The sequence below is a fragment of the Musa acuminata genome, chromosome BXJ1-2 (assembly GCF_036884655.1).
Source record: "Musa acuminata AAA Group cultivar baxijiao chromosome BXJ1-2, Cavendish_Baxijiao_AAA, whole genome shotgun sequence".
In the NCBI taxonomy this organism is placed as follows: domain Eukaryota; kingdom Viridiplantae; phylum Streptophyta; class Magnoliopsida; order Zingiberales; family Musaceae; genus Musa; species Musa acuminata.
This window is the reverse complement of record NC_088328.1, coordinates 11984937-12002691: the sequence shown is the minus strand read 5'-3', so window position 1 is coordinate 12002691 and position 17755 is coordinate 11984937. Positions and strand designations below refer to the sequence as shown.

The following is a 17755-nucleotide window of genomic DNA, read 5'->3' as shown; positions in this document are numbered from 1 at the left end:
ACATACCTTATTGTTATACAAATTCATAGGATCGAGGATCCCGATCTATCGGCTATGAAGTCTCATCAATCATTTTGGTGGTAGGAGGTATATATGACTTCCGTTTATTTGGATAAAGTTTCCACATATAATCTACCGTCTCTAACTCGTATTTAGGTGATTCAAGATCAACGGAGGATCATGCCACAAAGTTACTCCTCGATGATTCAAAAAAGATAAATCCACTTTCTCCTCGTAATAACCAACAATTCCTATTCATTTATGACTTATTTACACTATTTTTATCAAAATACAAATACAAATACCATTAAATTAGGACAAAAACCATTAAAATGGTTTTTTTTTTTACTTTCAGCCATTTTTTGGCCCTTTTCCCTAAAACTGTACCCACATATGGTACAACGATACCAACTAGTAAATACCAATCGGGCCTAGTACTAATACCACTGATCAACATGAGACGATGGTCCTTGATGTCAACTCATTCAAGGGTTGTAGATCCAAATTCCACTCCCATGGCACTTGGAGTCCCATTTCTACCACTTATATACATGTTAGAGGGAAGGCATCGGGTAACTGGAGATGAATGTGTATTTTTTGGGTGTCAACAAAAAAGATTCCTGCTTAGTTTCTATATTTTTGAACTTTTTTATTTTTTTTTCCCATGTGACAGCACATTGCTAATAATCTCTACAGCATGCCAGCAGATACCATTCCACAATCCAGTCAGCATGGATAATGCTAACTTCCATAATGGCCCATGCTGAACATATCAATATTATCAATAAAAGGACCGCAAATTAAGACATCCATAACATCAACATAAGCCAATTTATTCGTGATGTCACAGATGAAAAAAAAGTTGTTTGTTAATGAAGATTTAGAAAAAAAAGGCATTAAAATAGCTTCACTAGAATTACCAGAATTTGTTGTTCAGCTGCTGCTATGCTCAACAATTGTGCATCATCCTTCTGAGAAGCTGAAACTCCGACATAAAAAGAGAACATGAATCAACTATTTCAAACAAAAATTTGTAAACTGATACCAAGGATCAGTAGACTTCTCATCACCTGAGTTTTGTTTTCCATTATGTTCAACCTGAAAAACAGTGTCAGATAAAATTCCTTTGTTAATATTAAGAAAATAAAAGGGGAAATGCATATAAAACAAATTCTTAATACTCAGCAAAAGAAAGAGACAACCAGTCAATCATAAATGAATAAAAAATAAGGTTTTTACAAGTAATAAAATGTACTATGCAACCCATGACATTTACAAAGCCTAATCCCCAAGAGATGCAGCCAAAGAAGTATGCTACTAGCAAGTATAAGAAACCAGGCAATACAAATCAACACTTAATTTAGAATACATTATGACATTTGTTACACCAGCAACTTGATAGATGCTAAAGGCATGAGCACATACTCGATAAATAGGAGCATAATGCCAATTGCCAGCATCTCAACTAAAATCTACCTAATAGAATATGGACCTTCTTTAGGTTCACATAGGAATAAAAAAACAATTAGATTTCTCCATACTAATCCCTTTCTGCTACTTTGTGTATCTTGAACTCAGACTCCAGAAGTTCGAGTTAAAAGGGAGAAATCTGGTATGGATTTTTATTGCTTTCTACAGCTCCTATGACAACCGTAGCATTGAGCCCATTGATCACCTCATCCATCATTATGTTGCTAGCCACAATCATCTAAAATGTCCTCCTAACCTATTTCCTCCAAAACTCTTCCCACTTCTCCCACTCTAGGTTGGTCCAACAAAAGAGAAAGTCAATGTTAATCAGATAATCTCGGTTTATTATGGTGTCTTGACATACCTAGAAGAGGAGCACTGTAAACTATTGAGTCAATCACGATCTTGCAGATATCCTCCATGGTTATAATCGGTGGTTATATAACCATTACATGAATAGACCATCTTTGATGATTCTCCCTCCATTAGGCTACACCTACTCTCTTTCTCAATTAAGCATCCTAATCGATGATTAGAGCTTACCATCGTTATCATTCATGATGTTCAGGGAGCAACCATTACCATGCTAATGCACAAACAGCATTCAAGTTTACCAATAAACTATGTCATGGGAGCAGTCTCAAGATTAGGTCCGACAGACATACCATATTGATATACAAATTCAATGGCATGCTATTTCCATGCTGATGCACCAATGGCATACGGTTTACCAATACACTATGTCATGGAAGTAATTTCAATATTAGATCTAATATACGTATCATATTGATATACAAATTCATAGGATCGAGAACCTCGATTTATTGGCTATAGAATCTCATTGTTCAACTTGGTGGTAAAAGCAGGTATATACAATTTGCTTCAGTTTAATTCTTTAATAGACTAAAATCTTCAAGTTTTTACATGTAACCCAATGTTGCTCATACCTTTGTAAATGATTCAACATCAACAATAGAAGAAATGAAAGAACATGCAACAAAGTTGCTCCACCATGTAAAAAAAGATAAATTCGCTATCTCATCCTTATCTTGACTCTATTCCAATGATTTAAAAAGCACTAGGCGCCTCCAAAAACGCCCGAGGCACTAAGCGCTCGCCCAAACGAAGGGAGGCACTAAAATATAAAAATATATAATATAATTAATAAATATAATTATTTAAATAAAAAATATGCTATTAAATTAAGAAAATCGAGTACAAAATCATAATAAATAAATAAATCATAATAGTATATTTTTTTATTTTTTTAAATAAAAAATTTACTATTAAATAAATAAAAATTAATAGTATTAAAATCAAAATAATATATTATTAATCTAATAAATAAAAATACTATTATTAGTATATAGTTAGCAGTTTACTGTTAATATACTGTTAATAGTATAGTGAGAAGAGTGTGAGAAGACCGAGGCTACTGAGGCAACGATAGCGGTAGCAGACGACAGCTGTAGCTAGAGCGGGAGCAACGAGCGACAGCGGGAGTGGGAGCAGGAGCTGCGAGCGGCAGCAGGAGCGGCGACAGCAGCGGCAAGCAGCGATCGTGGCAACGACGAGCAGTCGACGAGCAACGATTGTGGCAGCAGCGAGTAGCGACGAGCAGCGACAGTGGCAGCAGCAGCAGAGAGAAGCGACATCGGAGAAGAAATCTCGGAAGCAAAATCGCGAGTGTCAAGGTTTGGGAAGTCGGGGAAATCGCGAGAGGGAGCCTGATATCGGTGATTTAGTTGGTTTGATTGAACCAACTAAAGCACCGGAGACCAACCAGACCTAAAAATCTAGTTCGGTCACCTGATTTAACCTAGGCGCTCGCCCGAAGCGCCCGACGATTGGGCTTAGGCGAGCGCCCATGCGGCGCCTCTTTGGCCTCGCCTCGCCTGAGCGCCTAGGCGAGCGCCCGAGCGCCTTTTGAAATCACTATTTTATTCTTATTAAAATTTAATTAAAATTACATTAAATTATAATTAAAAGGCTCTAAAATAGTTCTTTTTTTATTTTTTAAGTATTATTGGGGCTTTTCTGATGATTTTTGGGTTTGTCAATACATACTGACATACCAACATATGATATGCCAGGTTTCTTGATACCAAGGATTGAAATATCGTACCGTACCGAAGTTTCGACATTCTCTCGATACGTTACAGTACTGTATACCGAGCAGTTTATCACTCGATATATATATATATATATATATATAAAATGTGCGACGTTGCCTCTCTTCTTCCTAGGCGGGCGACGTCGCACAAAAACGAGGCGACGTCACCTATATATATATATATATATATATATATATATATATATATAATCTTTTCTTTATATATCTATTTATTTATATATATTTATATATAAAAGTAAAAAAAAAATATGTGACGTTGCCTTTATATATATATATATAATCTTTTCTTTATATATCTATTTATTTATATATATTTATATATAAAAGTAAAAAAAAAATATATGACGTTGCCTTTATATATATATATATATATATATATATATATATATATATTTATTTATTTATTTATTTATTTATTTATTTATTTATTTATTTATTTATTTATTTATTTATAAATAAAAAAATACCGCTCGGTAACAAACGATCCGTGTACCAGTTTACTGTCAGACCAGTACATACCGCCCGTACCGAGCGATATCATTCGAAACTGTATACCTTGCTCAATACATACCAGCCCGAGCCAGGTTTGGCATCACCTATATGGCATGAGACGACAAACCTTGCCTTGTAAGGTATCCTTTTAGTAAAAAGGTTGATCGTCCAAAATTTTTTAGGAAATCCTTCGTATATACAAGATGTTAAACGTGGAGGTAATACTTTTCTTACCATAACCATACTAGAATAACTATTGAAACACCCTTTGCAGAGCAACCTTCAGGCAATAAGTAACTCTCGATCTAAAATTTTTCCTCTCTCATATCACCGTTCCCTCTTTGCTTTTCTCTCGCATCAGATAAATTTCATAGAATGATCATCTCAAAAAAATCCTCATTGCAATGCTGTAGTCATATTTTCCATTGTGCAAAAATCTAAAACATGCATAAAAGAACTCAAGCTCAAAATTTCATAACCAAATTAACTAGTGAAATATGATGTTCATCAGTTCACAGTTAAAGCAATAGAAAATCTCAAACTAAAATATAGCAGTAAACTGGAATATAAGTTACTGATTGTAGTAGAAAAAGGATGATAAGAATATATATACATGTTGCTTTGATTCCAATAAGTGACGAAGATTCTTATTATCTTCTATCAATTTCGCCATGTCCTTCTCTTTCTCTTCAATTGTTCTATCAGCAATATCACGAAAGATATCATGCTCTTCCTACAAATAAAAGAACCTTAGTTTGTAACAAGCTGGATTGAAACAAATTGCCAACATGAGTGCAAGATACCTTCAGTTTCTCATATCGTTGCTTAAGATCATCTAGCTCCTTTTGCATTTGATCTCCAGAATGTTCAACTTTTTGAGCCTCCAAGGTGCCATATTTTACTAAAATATCCAAGTCACCATAAATACATATGCACAAAAAACATATACAGGAAAAGCTATAGATCTGAGATGGTTTACAACTTTACATGTCCAACTTTCTTCGATACTCTCCAAATTTTTCTGCCACATATCTTTTTCTGACATGTAGCGAGCAGTGGTAGACTCAAGTTTCATGGTTATACTTCTTATTTGACCCTCTGCATCACTAAGAGCAGTATCCCTGATAAAAATATCAGGTTAAAATTATAAAACTCATGCATAGAAGTTACAAAATCATTTGTAGCTATCAAGTATATACTAGGGAAAACTACGTCCAAGCTGTTTAAGTTGAAAGTTCATGAATTCACACGCACCAGTGACAATAAATTCAAGGCTACATAATTAGTGGGAAGTTATATATTGTTGTTTCCTGACTATCCTACATTCTCATATCGTATGCAATCAAAAATCTTTTCTAGAACTTCATACAATTTAATTAACAAATTCCACTCAATAAACATAGTTACATTAGACAACACAGAAAAACATGATAACCGGCCAAGGGAAAGCAACTAAAAAACTTAGAACCTCACACTTATGAACATGGAAATATATCCTTTCAGATAACAATATTTAGGATATCTAAAAAAAATTTTTGGAGGATCTACAAAAAAAAGATTCGACTTCTGACTTTCTGGAGAAGAAAATGCCCAAGGATTTGCCAAAGAAACATTTGGAATTACATGTAATACCCTAAGTTTTAGACTGTTCAGTTAACTGTAGCGAGCAAGGTTAATTTTGACAACGAACTAAATTTAAATAATAAAAGAATACCAAATTCAGTGGCTTCCATGAAAATGGAGATGGTTGCCATCTCCTCTGACAGGCACAGGACAGCTTCAGGCTTACCTGTAAATGCCCATGGTTAAGGCACCTGGTTTTATGGATCTTACCTAAATTTTCTCTCTAAAAAAAACATTATCAGAGAATCTAACTCCTTTTCCAGCAAATAAGATGCTTATAAGTAATTTTCAAACAAATAACTAAAAGATGACCTTACAACAGTCACAAAGGTGGACCTGAATGCTGACTTCGGATTATAATTCGTATTATGGTGCAGCACTAAATTATTCATGAAACTGAAAATGCCTTGGCGAATGCAATGATCAGTTAAAATCAGATGCAATTCAACAATCTTTAACCTCTACTTATATTTCCATCAGTAACTTTACCTTGATGCAATCTCTTTATCATGTTCCTTCAAAGCAACTTCAAGAGCTTTAACAGCTTTCTCTCTTTCTGCTAAGGTTATTGCTACTTCTGCTTCAGCTTCCTAAATAATGAGCAGCTAGTAACTTAGAGAACAGTTTCAATGATGTCAGTGGACTGTTAAAATAGAAGATAAAAAATTAAATACTTTCACAGCTTGTTCAAGAGATTTCAGCAATTCTGAGTTCTTAGCTTCAGCTAGCTCAGCATCCTTCTTCTGCAAAAGTGCATGTGCACGAACCTTATATGCGGAAAATTCATTTTCCAGTCGCATGATCTGCAAAAATGCAAATTGTGAAGCAGATAAATTTTCAATAAAATCAAAAGTAACTATTGGAAAAGGCATTTACATTTGAGTATAAATTTTGTAAACTACAATTGTGCAAGGACTGGAATCGGGATGGATAACCAGGGAGATTTGTCCTAAAGATCCACTGCTTGTGAACTACTAGGCATTTTTAAAGCTATGATTTGTCTAATGTTAATTGTTCAAGGTGAATACAAGTAGATTTCCACAAATTTCCATAAGTTACAGCCAACTAAAATAAATCTAAAGGATAGAAATTTCACCTAATTGGATGCACCTGAATCTTTAAAATCAAATTTCTGTGAACATGCAAAGCATAATTGAAGGAAAACTAGCAACACTAGTGGCTTATTTTTTAGAAATTAAATATTGATGTAGAGCTAGCATCTTTTTCCTAGGCAAGATGTAGTTCAAGAGTGATGATCAAAAGAATTTAGTCATGTATCTCTACTACATATAATCTCAGGGTCTTTTTTTAATGACACTATTGACTTTCATTCAAAAATATATATATAGAAATATACTGCACATACTATATTTGCATGGTCAACGGCATGCAAATGAACCACACACCAAAATCCAAAATAACTAAATGATTCAATTAGGTTTGAAAAATTCAAACTCGGTGACTTATGGTCTAGCATAGTTCGTGATTCAAAAAAATGCCCAGAACATACTGAACTTGATATCATAAATTCATATTTACATAAAAAATATAGTGGTAGTATAATTTACTCTCATAAATGCAGTGGATGATATTTTTCAACCATAATAAAATAGTTAAAATATAAAAATAAATAAACATATTATTGATCATGAATATATTTTATGTATATTTTAATCAATATATGTAGCATTTAGTTACAGTTTAGAAGCCAAACACAAGACTGGACCAAACCATACAACTTATGTTTTTTTCTTTATCTGGTTTCGAGTCTTGAGAAATGAACAATTCAGTAGGCTAGGAAATACTTTAAAGAACCAAACAAATTTGGAACTTGTGCACCCCTCTGTGTGAGATGTCTCTTGAAATCTACATCTGCGAAACAATTGGTCTATCTGTCTTACACATACTGGATGGTGCCAGTGTGAAACTGGAAAATTAGAATGCTAATTGTAGATGCTTCAGAAATATCATATGAACGAGACATGTCCCCTCATTCAAGAATCTTTAAGGATGGTTGCATAGCAGCAAGATCTAAAGAAAAATTAAAGACAATTTCAACTACCAATTGAAGCTATAATGAATCAAAAGCATATAAGCCCATCATCTTATAAATTTCAGCAAAGTCATATTGATAATCATATAGGATGAAAATAAGTTACACCTACATATGAGTACAACCTATTCTTATGATTATAAGATTGCTCAAATTTAAAATCTCTTAAGTGATGCTTAACATGTTTTTGCTTTCTCCTTTTGTAACTTTATCTGTTTCTTTTATGGGAAAAAAAGCCCAAAATTCAAGACATAATCACCAGAACTCGCCTTTCCAACCAAACCTCAAGCAAATTTATAGAATCTTCTTACTAAAACCTACCATGTTTACATAAGACTAAATATTGTAAAGCCCAATTGGCTAATAAAATTAATTGTACCTCATCTTTTGCAACTATAAGTTCAGCATCTTTTGCACTCAACATTTGGTATTTTGTTGATGATTCTAGTTCCAACTGACCTACAAAAAACAAACAAGAAATAACATCTACTTATCCTCATAAATTAAAATTTCTTAAACAAAGTTAAATGAAACATACTTCTCATTTTAGCTAATTCAATCTCAGATCGCAAACATGTGTTCTCAGATGCCTCCAACTTAGTTCGGAGAGACTGACAAGCTGCTTCCCAGTTTTGTTTTTCTCTATCCTGAAAGAAGATAAGCAAAGAAGGCATAGATGTAAAATACACTACAAGATGTTCAATAATTGCCAATTTGGAGGAACAGTAGCCTTTTTGTTTCTGCAGATCTATGACCATAAAACACAAAGGTGAACATAAACGGAACAATAACACAAAGGTGAATAAAAAGATTCTTCTATGCTTTTATAGATCAATTAATATTTATGCATTCAGGAATTCCACAACCTGAAAATTTTGCATCAAGAAATTTATGTTCACCCATACCAATCAACATGGGCCAGTATTTACAGGTCTAATTCTGAATGCTCAGTATTATTTCATATTGAGTTTAACAGCCAATATGGTCATCGGACCAGACTTAACACCTGGTTTTGATAAATGTACTAAATGGTATGTATACTGCCAGGTATCTGGATTAAACAGCTCTCACACAAAATTAAAGCCCTCATATTTTCACCAAGCACTCTCAATCTCACTCTACAAACTTGATCTTTCTTAAATCTGAGGTTGATCTCAAGTACATCAAGTCTCGTCATCAACAAATCATTCGAAATTAAAATCCTTGCCTCAAACACAAATTGGTGACTTGATGTCAATTGTAGTTGTATTCTTGTGATTTCTTTACCTTAAGGTCATGGTTTCATAGCTTTTAACTTAGATTTTAGCTTTCCCTCCCAAATCTGTGGATAAATGCCAGGTGATTTCTTGTCTAAGTGAGGCTGGACATGCACAGATCTAGCATATAGATCAACTTGATTCTATGTTCGATCACTCAGATCCAGTTACAATTTATCCAAATCCATTGAAATTTCATTCAGACCGAGCCAGAACCCATTCAAATCTGGCCTAGATGCACATAGATTTGGACTAGATTCACATAGACCTAGGCTAAATATGTACTTATACGACCTAAATTGTCATTGATCTAGGCTAGAATCATACCAATATGGCCTAAATTTTCTTAGATCTATGCTAGATATGTTCATATCCATGCAAATGTAGGCTAGATTTGTACAGATCCAGGTCAAATCTGTGTATTACATAGAGCACATTTAGGCTAGATCCACAGGAATCTGACCTAGATCCATGATGATTGAGCTTTATACCTACGAAGATCTTATCTAGATGTAGGCAGTACTTGCATATTCCAACATCTGAGTCTAACTTCCATAATTGCTGCCTAAATCAGTTTGTTATTGTTTGTATAAAAGCGACAAAGTACCAATCCCATGTGATAGCGTATTCATTGCTTGGATGATTGGATCATCGCTAATCACTTGACAATGCATCCACCTGTGACTACATTGGTCGAGGCTTAGGAATATCCCAACTGAAGCAATATTTGGCTAGAGGATTCCCCAACATAACTAAATGTATGAAGCCTCTCCAAGAAATCAAATGAGGTTTTCGGGCAGTATTGAATGTTTTAAAGATGCAGGAATAACCCAGAGGGAGGACCCGGACAAGTGGCATCTGAGCTGCCTGTTTGTGATGAATATGAGGATCAGATGGGCAATGTTAACGAGAATCCTGAGCTTGTAGCACTCATACATCATTGAAGCAACAGTACATGCAAGAGGCCATAAAACACCATGGGTTTGGTGATTCATCCTGATACAAATATGGCAGTGGCAATGATATTTGACCATCTCAGTTCAATTAGTTCTCCATAGTCAAAAGTGTCAACATGTGGTAGCAATAAGGTATGCAATACCGTACCGCACTGGTATTTCGAGGCTGGCTCGGTACGGTACGGTACCATGAACCGAGCGGTACACCAGGGCGTACCTAGCGGTACACCTAATTTAGGTGAAAAACCCTTCAAAAATACCTGAAAATAAAAAAAAAAGTTAGGATAAGATTTTTAAGTTAGAAATAAATATAGTAATAGCATAAGTTTAGCAAAATCAATATAAATTAGGTAAAAATAGTATCACATATCTTTTTCGAGCTTTGAAGAATATCTTATGCAATGTTCGTATTTCAGTCCATTATGGATAGTCCTTATGTAAACATACCTCTTGATTAGAAAGCTCTTCCTCTTAATCTTCCCAAATTAACCTCGATTCAATTCACAAATCGTTGTTTTGTAGAGTTTAGGAGAGCACAAATGTGAGAAAAAAAAAGTTTGAGATAGTTTAAGAGTATCATAATGTAATAGAGTGAAATAGGAAAGAAGGATTTAAATACTATGAGAAGGATTTAAATACTAGAAGAAGGATTTGATCGTTGGAGCACTGTATCACTGTTACCGAGCGGTTTTAAATATTTCTTCCTCTTACCGTAGCACTGTAGCACGTTCCGTCCGATAACGAGCGGTCCGCATACCGGTATGTCGTCGGACCGATACGTACCGTCGGGTACGAGCGGTACCATTCGAAATTACATACCTTGGGTAGCATAATAATACTTATGAGCTATGCAAAAGTGGCAATACACAATGCTGTCGAGTTGGGGGCACAGATTACTATAGTATGTATCATGTGTTAGTATACCAACATAGACCAGACCTGTATTAGTCCAACCATGGACCAACATGGGTCTGGTACCAGAAATGACAAACTTTGGTGTAAATGTCATCAGTGCCATTAGTAATAACACCATATTGCTCTTGTACAGTTTAGCACATCAAGTCACGAAAAATTACTTAATGACCTTGCTCTAAGGCATCTATTTCAAGAAGTCTATGGCATATTAAGCAAGAACACTATCATTTCATGCCAATATATGGATCCTGGCATCAAAATTACAGTCTATAATTTGTTCGACTCAATCACATTTACGATCTTAACTCAATTGTCATTTTGTGATTTACAAGTGGGTACAATATGAAGGATCCACATCTCTCACTTGAGAACAATTACAATATGGTTCCTATCATACACCACATCATCCAGTGGGTGTTAGTGTAATTAACCCATAATCTCGTTAATACGCACCAAAGTTTACAACTAGCTATTATGCAAACACTTGGAGAAATTGAAATGAGTCCACTATGACGTATCTTTGCAACTGCCCAGCCATGAGTTGGAATAAATGAAGCTTGAGTTAAATCCATTTACTCCACAGTCTTATCAAGATGATTGAGATCTGATGATAGACTTGTTGCATATAGAAGAGAACCTGGATGACACAATTATGGACATGGCGATCCACCACTACCATCTTGATTTATTTCTAAACAGATCAAGGAATACTGAGAAGACGCAGGTACTCGGTTCGAGTATGGTCGTATGTTAGGAAGTGATGCGGATCGAATTTCAAAGCGACGTGACGCGTTAAGTGAGGAACAATATTTTGCTCATGCCACCCAAGATGACAACTACAACACATAGATCCAGCCAATTGGTTTACGACCAGTGATTTAAAAAGCGCTAGGCGCCAAAAGGCGCCAAGGTCCAAAAACGCCCGAGGCGCTAGGCGCTCGCCCGAGCGAAGCGAAACGCTAAAATATTAAAATATATAATATAATTAATAAATATAATTATTTAACAGTATTAAAATCAAAATAATATATCATTAATCTAATAAATACAAATACATTACTGTTACTAGTATACTGTATAATGTTAACAGTATTCAGTATACTATTAACAGTAGTATACTGTTAACAGTATACTTTCGAAAGAGGAGAAGGAAGAGGAGTGTAAGGGAAGACCGAGGGTGCAACGACAGCGATAAAAGTGAGCAGCGGCAGCGAGAGCAGCGAGCGACGATAGTGGCAACGGTAGCAGGAGCAGGAGCGGCAACGAATAGCGGTGAGCAGTGGCAGCGAGACCGGCGAGCGACGACAGCAACAGCGGCAGCGGGAACGGGAGCGGCGAGCGGTGATAGAAGCAGCGGCGACAGTGGCTGCGACAGCGAGCAGCGGCAGCAGGAGCGGGAGCGGCGACAGCGACAACGGCGAGCGGCGACAGCGGGAGCGGGAGCGACGAGCAGCGACAGCGGCAGCGGCAGCGAGCAATAGCAGCGGTAGTGTGAACGCGAGCAGGGTTAGGGTTGGGCAGCGGCAGTTGATATCGATGTTTTAGTTGGTTTGATTGAACCAACTAAAGCACCGGAGACCGAACCAGACCTAAAACGTTAGTTCAGTCGCCTGGTTTAACCCAGGCGCTCGCTCGAAGCGCTCGGCGCCTAGGCTCGGGCGAGCGCCCAGGCGGCGCCTCTTTGAAGTGCGCCGCCTGGAAGTGAAGCGAGGCGCTCGGGCCTCGCCTCGCCTCGCCCGAACGCCTAGGCGAACGCCCGAGCGCCTATTGAAATCACTGTTTACGACTGAAAAGACAAGGGCAAAGAGAAGAAAGTTCTTAGACGATATTGAGCTAGACAGCAAATCCTCATGCTTATAACTGCCTATCCGAATAAATCCCATGGCCAATAATATCAAAGAGATGATTGATCCTTTTTCTTATAATCTAATACTTCCACAAGAAGGTTTGAAAAATACTGGCAAATAGGATATTGTAAATATGCAGACAAAGATGTGTGGCACATGAAGGATTTGCCCTTTCCTTCTAGATAAATGGTAAAAGAAGTAGCACTATATAAGTGATCTCTCGCATCATTAAAATCCAACAATTAACAAAATGTCTCTTAAAATACAACCAAATCCAAGAACATCCAACTTGGTCATTCCTGGTCTAGCACTGGTATGATGTAAGCAAACCACCCTTCAATAGAGAAGATCAATTAATATCATACAAGTGTCAGCTTTGCTTGCTTAACACAACAATTTCAACATGAACCAACTTACTTCAGTATATTGTTCTGTAAGAATCAAGTATGAGCTCCAAGATCTAGAAAATGTATAAAAAGGTAAAGAACTTTAACGTCCTCAATCCTAAGATAATACATGATTGCCATCAGAAAACATAAGTTTTATGTCCTTGGTTTCATTCCAAGAATCCAGTTAAACAGTTCAGTCACATTCAAACCAACTCACTCCACTACAAGAACATTAATTTACTACTACAACAATTGCAAGAGCATATAACATTGCATTCATATGGAAAATGTGGTCAAGCAACACAGAATTTTATCAATCAGTTCCAAACCTATGTCCAATTCATATATCAACTAAAAGATCTGAACGTTAAATTTCTTACTTGCTGGTCTCTAAGATGATTAAGCTCTCCTCTCATTTCCTCTAGTGCAGCTCCAAGTCTTACAGCTTCACCTGTTGAAGCTGCATCCAACTCTGCTATCTTTGAGTCTTTCTCAGCAAGTAAGACCTGGAAAAGTCAAGATTGAGCACATTTGTTATCATCTTATCCATCCCAGTTTAATTGTAGTTCTAAGGACATTGCAGATTACTCATGTGAGTAAAAATTCAAGAAATGCATTTATAGAAAGCATCCAAAATAACTACAAAAACAGAAGGAATGTGTCACCAAAAGTAGGAAAATGAGTAAAATTTATTTAAATTAGAATGCATAAATTACCAACTACATGGTTTAATAAAAGGTTTTAACTTCCTAGTGATTTGCACAAACATCTCAAATCTTTTGTATGATAAATATACAGTGTCAGCCTAGACCTTAATCTTACACAAAGAAGAAAAAGTTAGAAAGGCGAAAACACAAGTAATATGCCACCTTACACACAAAATGAGCAAGATAATCAGGATTGCAAGCAATACAAAACAATTAGCTTTTGTTGACATAAAAGGTTATATCGCAAATAGACTCAATGGTCACACACAAAGGGGTCCGAAGGCAGGTGCAAGCCCAATATTCACCTAGCACTTTCGTCGAAAAGAAAAGAGCACACTAAATATGTTGCACCATCCATAAGTCATATAACCAAGGCCTCAAATGTCTCAATGCCACCTAGGTTTCCAAGGGATTGAGACCAAGGTATGCACTTTCGAATAATACCGCCCGATACGGGCAGTACGTCAGCTTACCGGTACACGGACCGCCCGTTACCATATATATAAATATATATAAATATATATATATATATATATTAAAAGACGACGTCACGTCGCCTTTTTCAGCGATGTCACCTTATATATAAGAATATATATATATATACATATATATATATATAAACGAGGCGACGTCGCCTCGCTTGGGATAAGGAAAAGGCAACGTCGTCGAGGCGACGCAACATCGCCTTTTATAAAAATATTTTATATATAAATATATATATATATATATATATATATATATATATATATATATATATATATATATATAAACGAGGCGAAGTCGCGTCGCCTCGATGACGTCGCCCCGTATGGGAGAAGGAAAAGGCGACACGACGTCATCTTTTATAAAATATTTTATATATAATATATATATATATATATATAAACTCGACGACGTCGCCCCGCGTGGGAGAAGGAAAAGGCGAGGTCGTCGAGGCGATGCGACGTCGCCTTATATATATATATATATATATATACCGAACGGTATACCGCTCGGTATACAATTTCGTACCGTACCGAGAGAACGTCGAAATTCCGGTACGGTACGAAATTGCATACCTTGGTTGAGATAGCTTATGTTTTGTGCCTCAAGACCGTCAACCAGAAATCAGCATATGACCAGGGTATACAATTTCGTACCGTACTGGAGTTTCAATGTTCGCTCGATACAGTATGAAACTGTATACCGAGCGATATACTGTTCGGTATACCGCTCGGTATATATATATATATATATATATATATATATATATATATATATATATATATATATATATATATATATACTCTCTTCTCCCAAGCGGGGTGACATCGCCTCGTTTATATATATATATACATATATATATATATATATATAGTGGTTCAGTCGTCGTGACCTACATCCACTCCACTAATTCCTCTTCTGTCGAGGCCACCGACATCCACTAACGATCTTCCTTCAATGGGTGAAGATCAACTACCCTTACAACTTGATTCTCCTTTCGACAGGTTCAAGAGAGAACATTTACAACCCCTTTTTACAAAGCTTCCCTCACACTCTCCCTTAGAATGGTCTCTAAACTTTAGGATGAGGGACTCTACACTTTACAAGAGTTTTCAACTTTAAAAACACAGAGTTTTTGATCACCTTTCTTACTACTCCATGCAGGAATAGCTGGGGTATTTATAGACTCTAAATGGCTTCAAAACTTAGAGCCAAAATTCAAATCCTCGAGATTTCGGGGTACGAGCGGTACCACCGCCCAGTCTGGCGATACTATCGCTTGGGAGACTATGTTTGGGCGGTGGTCTGGCAGTATCACTGCCTGACAGTCTCGGAGACTGAGTCTAGGCGATACCACCGCCCAGACCGATAGTACCACCATCTGACACAGTCTCGCAGACTATGCCACGACGATTCCATCTGTTGGGTCACTGTTTGGGCCTTTCACTTGGCCCAACACAGCCCAAACTTGGGCCTAGTTGACCCCTAATTAAGTTGGTCTAATTACATTCTAAACTGACTCCATTAGACTCTAAACTAACTAGATCTAGACATAATCGATTACAAGCGAATCCTTTGTTGTCCGACATGTCATTGGTTCTTCTAGCGCTTCGTCCGATCCTTCAATGCATATCCTCTCTTTCGGCATATTGCCCAATCAGTATATTGTCTTCTCGCAACATCTGATCTCCTTGTCCGCAATGTCCGATCTTCTTGGCCCGATGCCCGAATTTACGGACCGAAGCCTACTACCGACACGTCGACCGATCCTTCGGCTCAACGTCCAATCTTCTGACATGTTTGCTCCAGCCCAACGTCTGATTCCTCCTGCTTTAATCAATTTGCCTCTTCTGATCGAAGCTAGTCCTGCGTCACTCAAACGCACATTAGATAAACATTATCAATTGGTTTCATCATCAAAATTCGAGATTAAACAGCCATAAAGGAAGTGGTTGACAATGGAGATTGTGTTGGTGGGGGTGGGGGCAGAGGCTCAAGATCCAAACAATGGTGTACCAATTTCAGCGAAGTCAGTGGACTTCGGGAGCTGCTAAGCGATGGACTATCCTAGAGCTATGCTTCGTATGGGTATGACCCGAGAGTGGGTGGACGAAGGTCGATTGCCAATGGAGCAAACACAATCGAAAGTGGAAGAGGCCCTACGATATGCTAGCAAAGGCCACACATGGACGAATCGCAATCCAAGTTCATCCCACAATGATCAGAATGCAATAGAGATGTCACTAGGAGGCGACATGGTGCAACGGATCGTGGTGGAATAGTTCATGGCAATGCGATACACACGTGGGAGTCCCGTGAGAGACTAGATCATACGGAGGTATAATCGGGACCTACTGAGAGCACCACTTTGGTGAACAATATGATGGCAAGAAAGGCTATGGATTCAAGGAGTGAATGTCATGGTATCACAGAGGTGGGTCTTCAGTATCGAATTTTGCATCGGATAAAAGCCTTAGTCATCAACATATGGGAGCTGTGTAGTGTACCATCGAGAGAGAATTTCGAATGCAAGTACCAATTAGGCCCATGGGGAAGGAGAGGGGGGGGGGGGACTTGATCATGCAGAGATATAATCGAAGCGGTTTGAGAGTTGAATTGCTCTACAGCTCATATTCGCTTAATGGAGCCCGACAAGTCAGAGGAAAAGGTCGAGTAAGCGAATGTTGCTACCAAGAAAGCTAAGGAGAACAAAATCGACGCAAACCCTGCAATATGATGGCGGTGGCCATGTATGGGAGTTACAGTCCGTCTTTCCATCGACCAAGGGAAACTACTCAGAGAACACAAAGGTGTTGAAGCAAGTGGTCGAAAGGAGCGAGGAAGCGACGACGAGTCTAGAGGGACTTAACTACCCAAAACCAAGCATCGGTTAGAATGGAGGTGAACTCGGAGGAGTGCCATAATGCCACAGAGGTAGATCTACCGATCGTAAAGAAAGGGACGCAGATGCGAGGCGACGGATAGTAAGACTATGGGCATGACAGCACCATGGTACCGTAGAGGTGGGACTTCCATGAAATCATCAATCTCTTATTCTCATGGAGAGAGAGCGCTTGGTCGTGAAAGGGGCTGAGGAGGTGAAGAATGCAGAGGCAAACTCCAATTACCGAGACAAGGCTGAAGGGCAGAAGCTAGGGAACTTCGTAAGACCGGTGTCAACGAGCTTCTCATCAAGATAGCTGAAAGTGGAGGACTTCGGGTCAATGCAAGAGTGCTCGACCAAGGAACGAAGTAGGCAGTACGCGGTGTTGTACCTTTGCTACTTAGAGGAATAGACAGCAGAATAATGGAGAAGACAGTACAATCACAGAGGTAACCAAAACTATTAGAGACCTACTCCAAGTTAGGGCGAAAACATTTTGCATTTTAGAAGTTCGATGGTATTGAGAAGGTGAATCACAGTAGCTAA

At 37.6% G+C, this 17755-nt stretch overlaps 1 protein-coding gene across 4 annotated transcripts in view; it reads right to left on the bottom strand.

Moving 5' to 3' along the window:
- LOC135595489 (protein GRIP-like) overlaps positions 1 to 17755 on the bottom strand; it is a 66485-nt gene that overhangs the window by 29054 nt on the left and 19676 nt on the right. For all 4 annotated transcript variants that reach the window (XM_065086480.1, XM_065086461.1, XM_065086471.1 and 1 more), the window contains 10 exons: positions 13516 to 13641; positions 8311 to 8419; positions 8152 to 8231; positions 6394 to 6522; positions 6209 to 6309; positions 5084 to 5217; positions 4900 to 4997; positions 4710 to 4829; positions 1071 to 1098; positions 921 to 979 (listed from right to left, as the gene is read on the bottom strand). In XM_065086480.1, coding sequence (XP_064942552.1) covers positions 921 to 979; positions 1071 to 1098; positions 4710 to 4829; positions 4900 to 4997; positions 5084 to 5217; positions 6209 to 6309; positions 6394 to 6522; positions 8152 to 8231; positions 8311 to 8419; positions 13516 to 13641 — 984 coding nt within the window. The remainder of the gene's footprint in view (positions 1 to 920; positions 980 to 1070; positions 1099 to 4709; positions 4830 to 4899; positions 4998 to 5083; positions 5218 to 6208; positions 6310 to 6393; positions 6523 to 8151; positions 8232 to 8310; positions 8420 to 13515; positions 13642 to 17755) is intronic.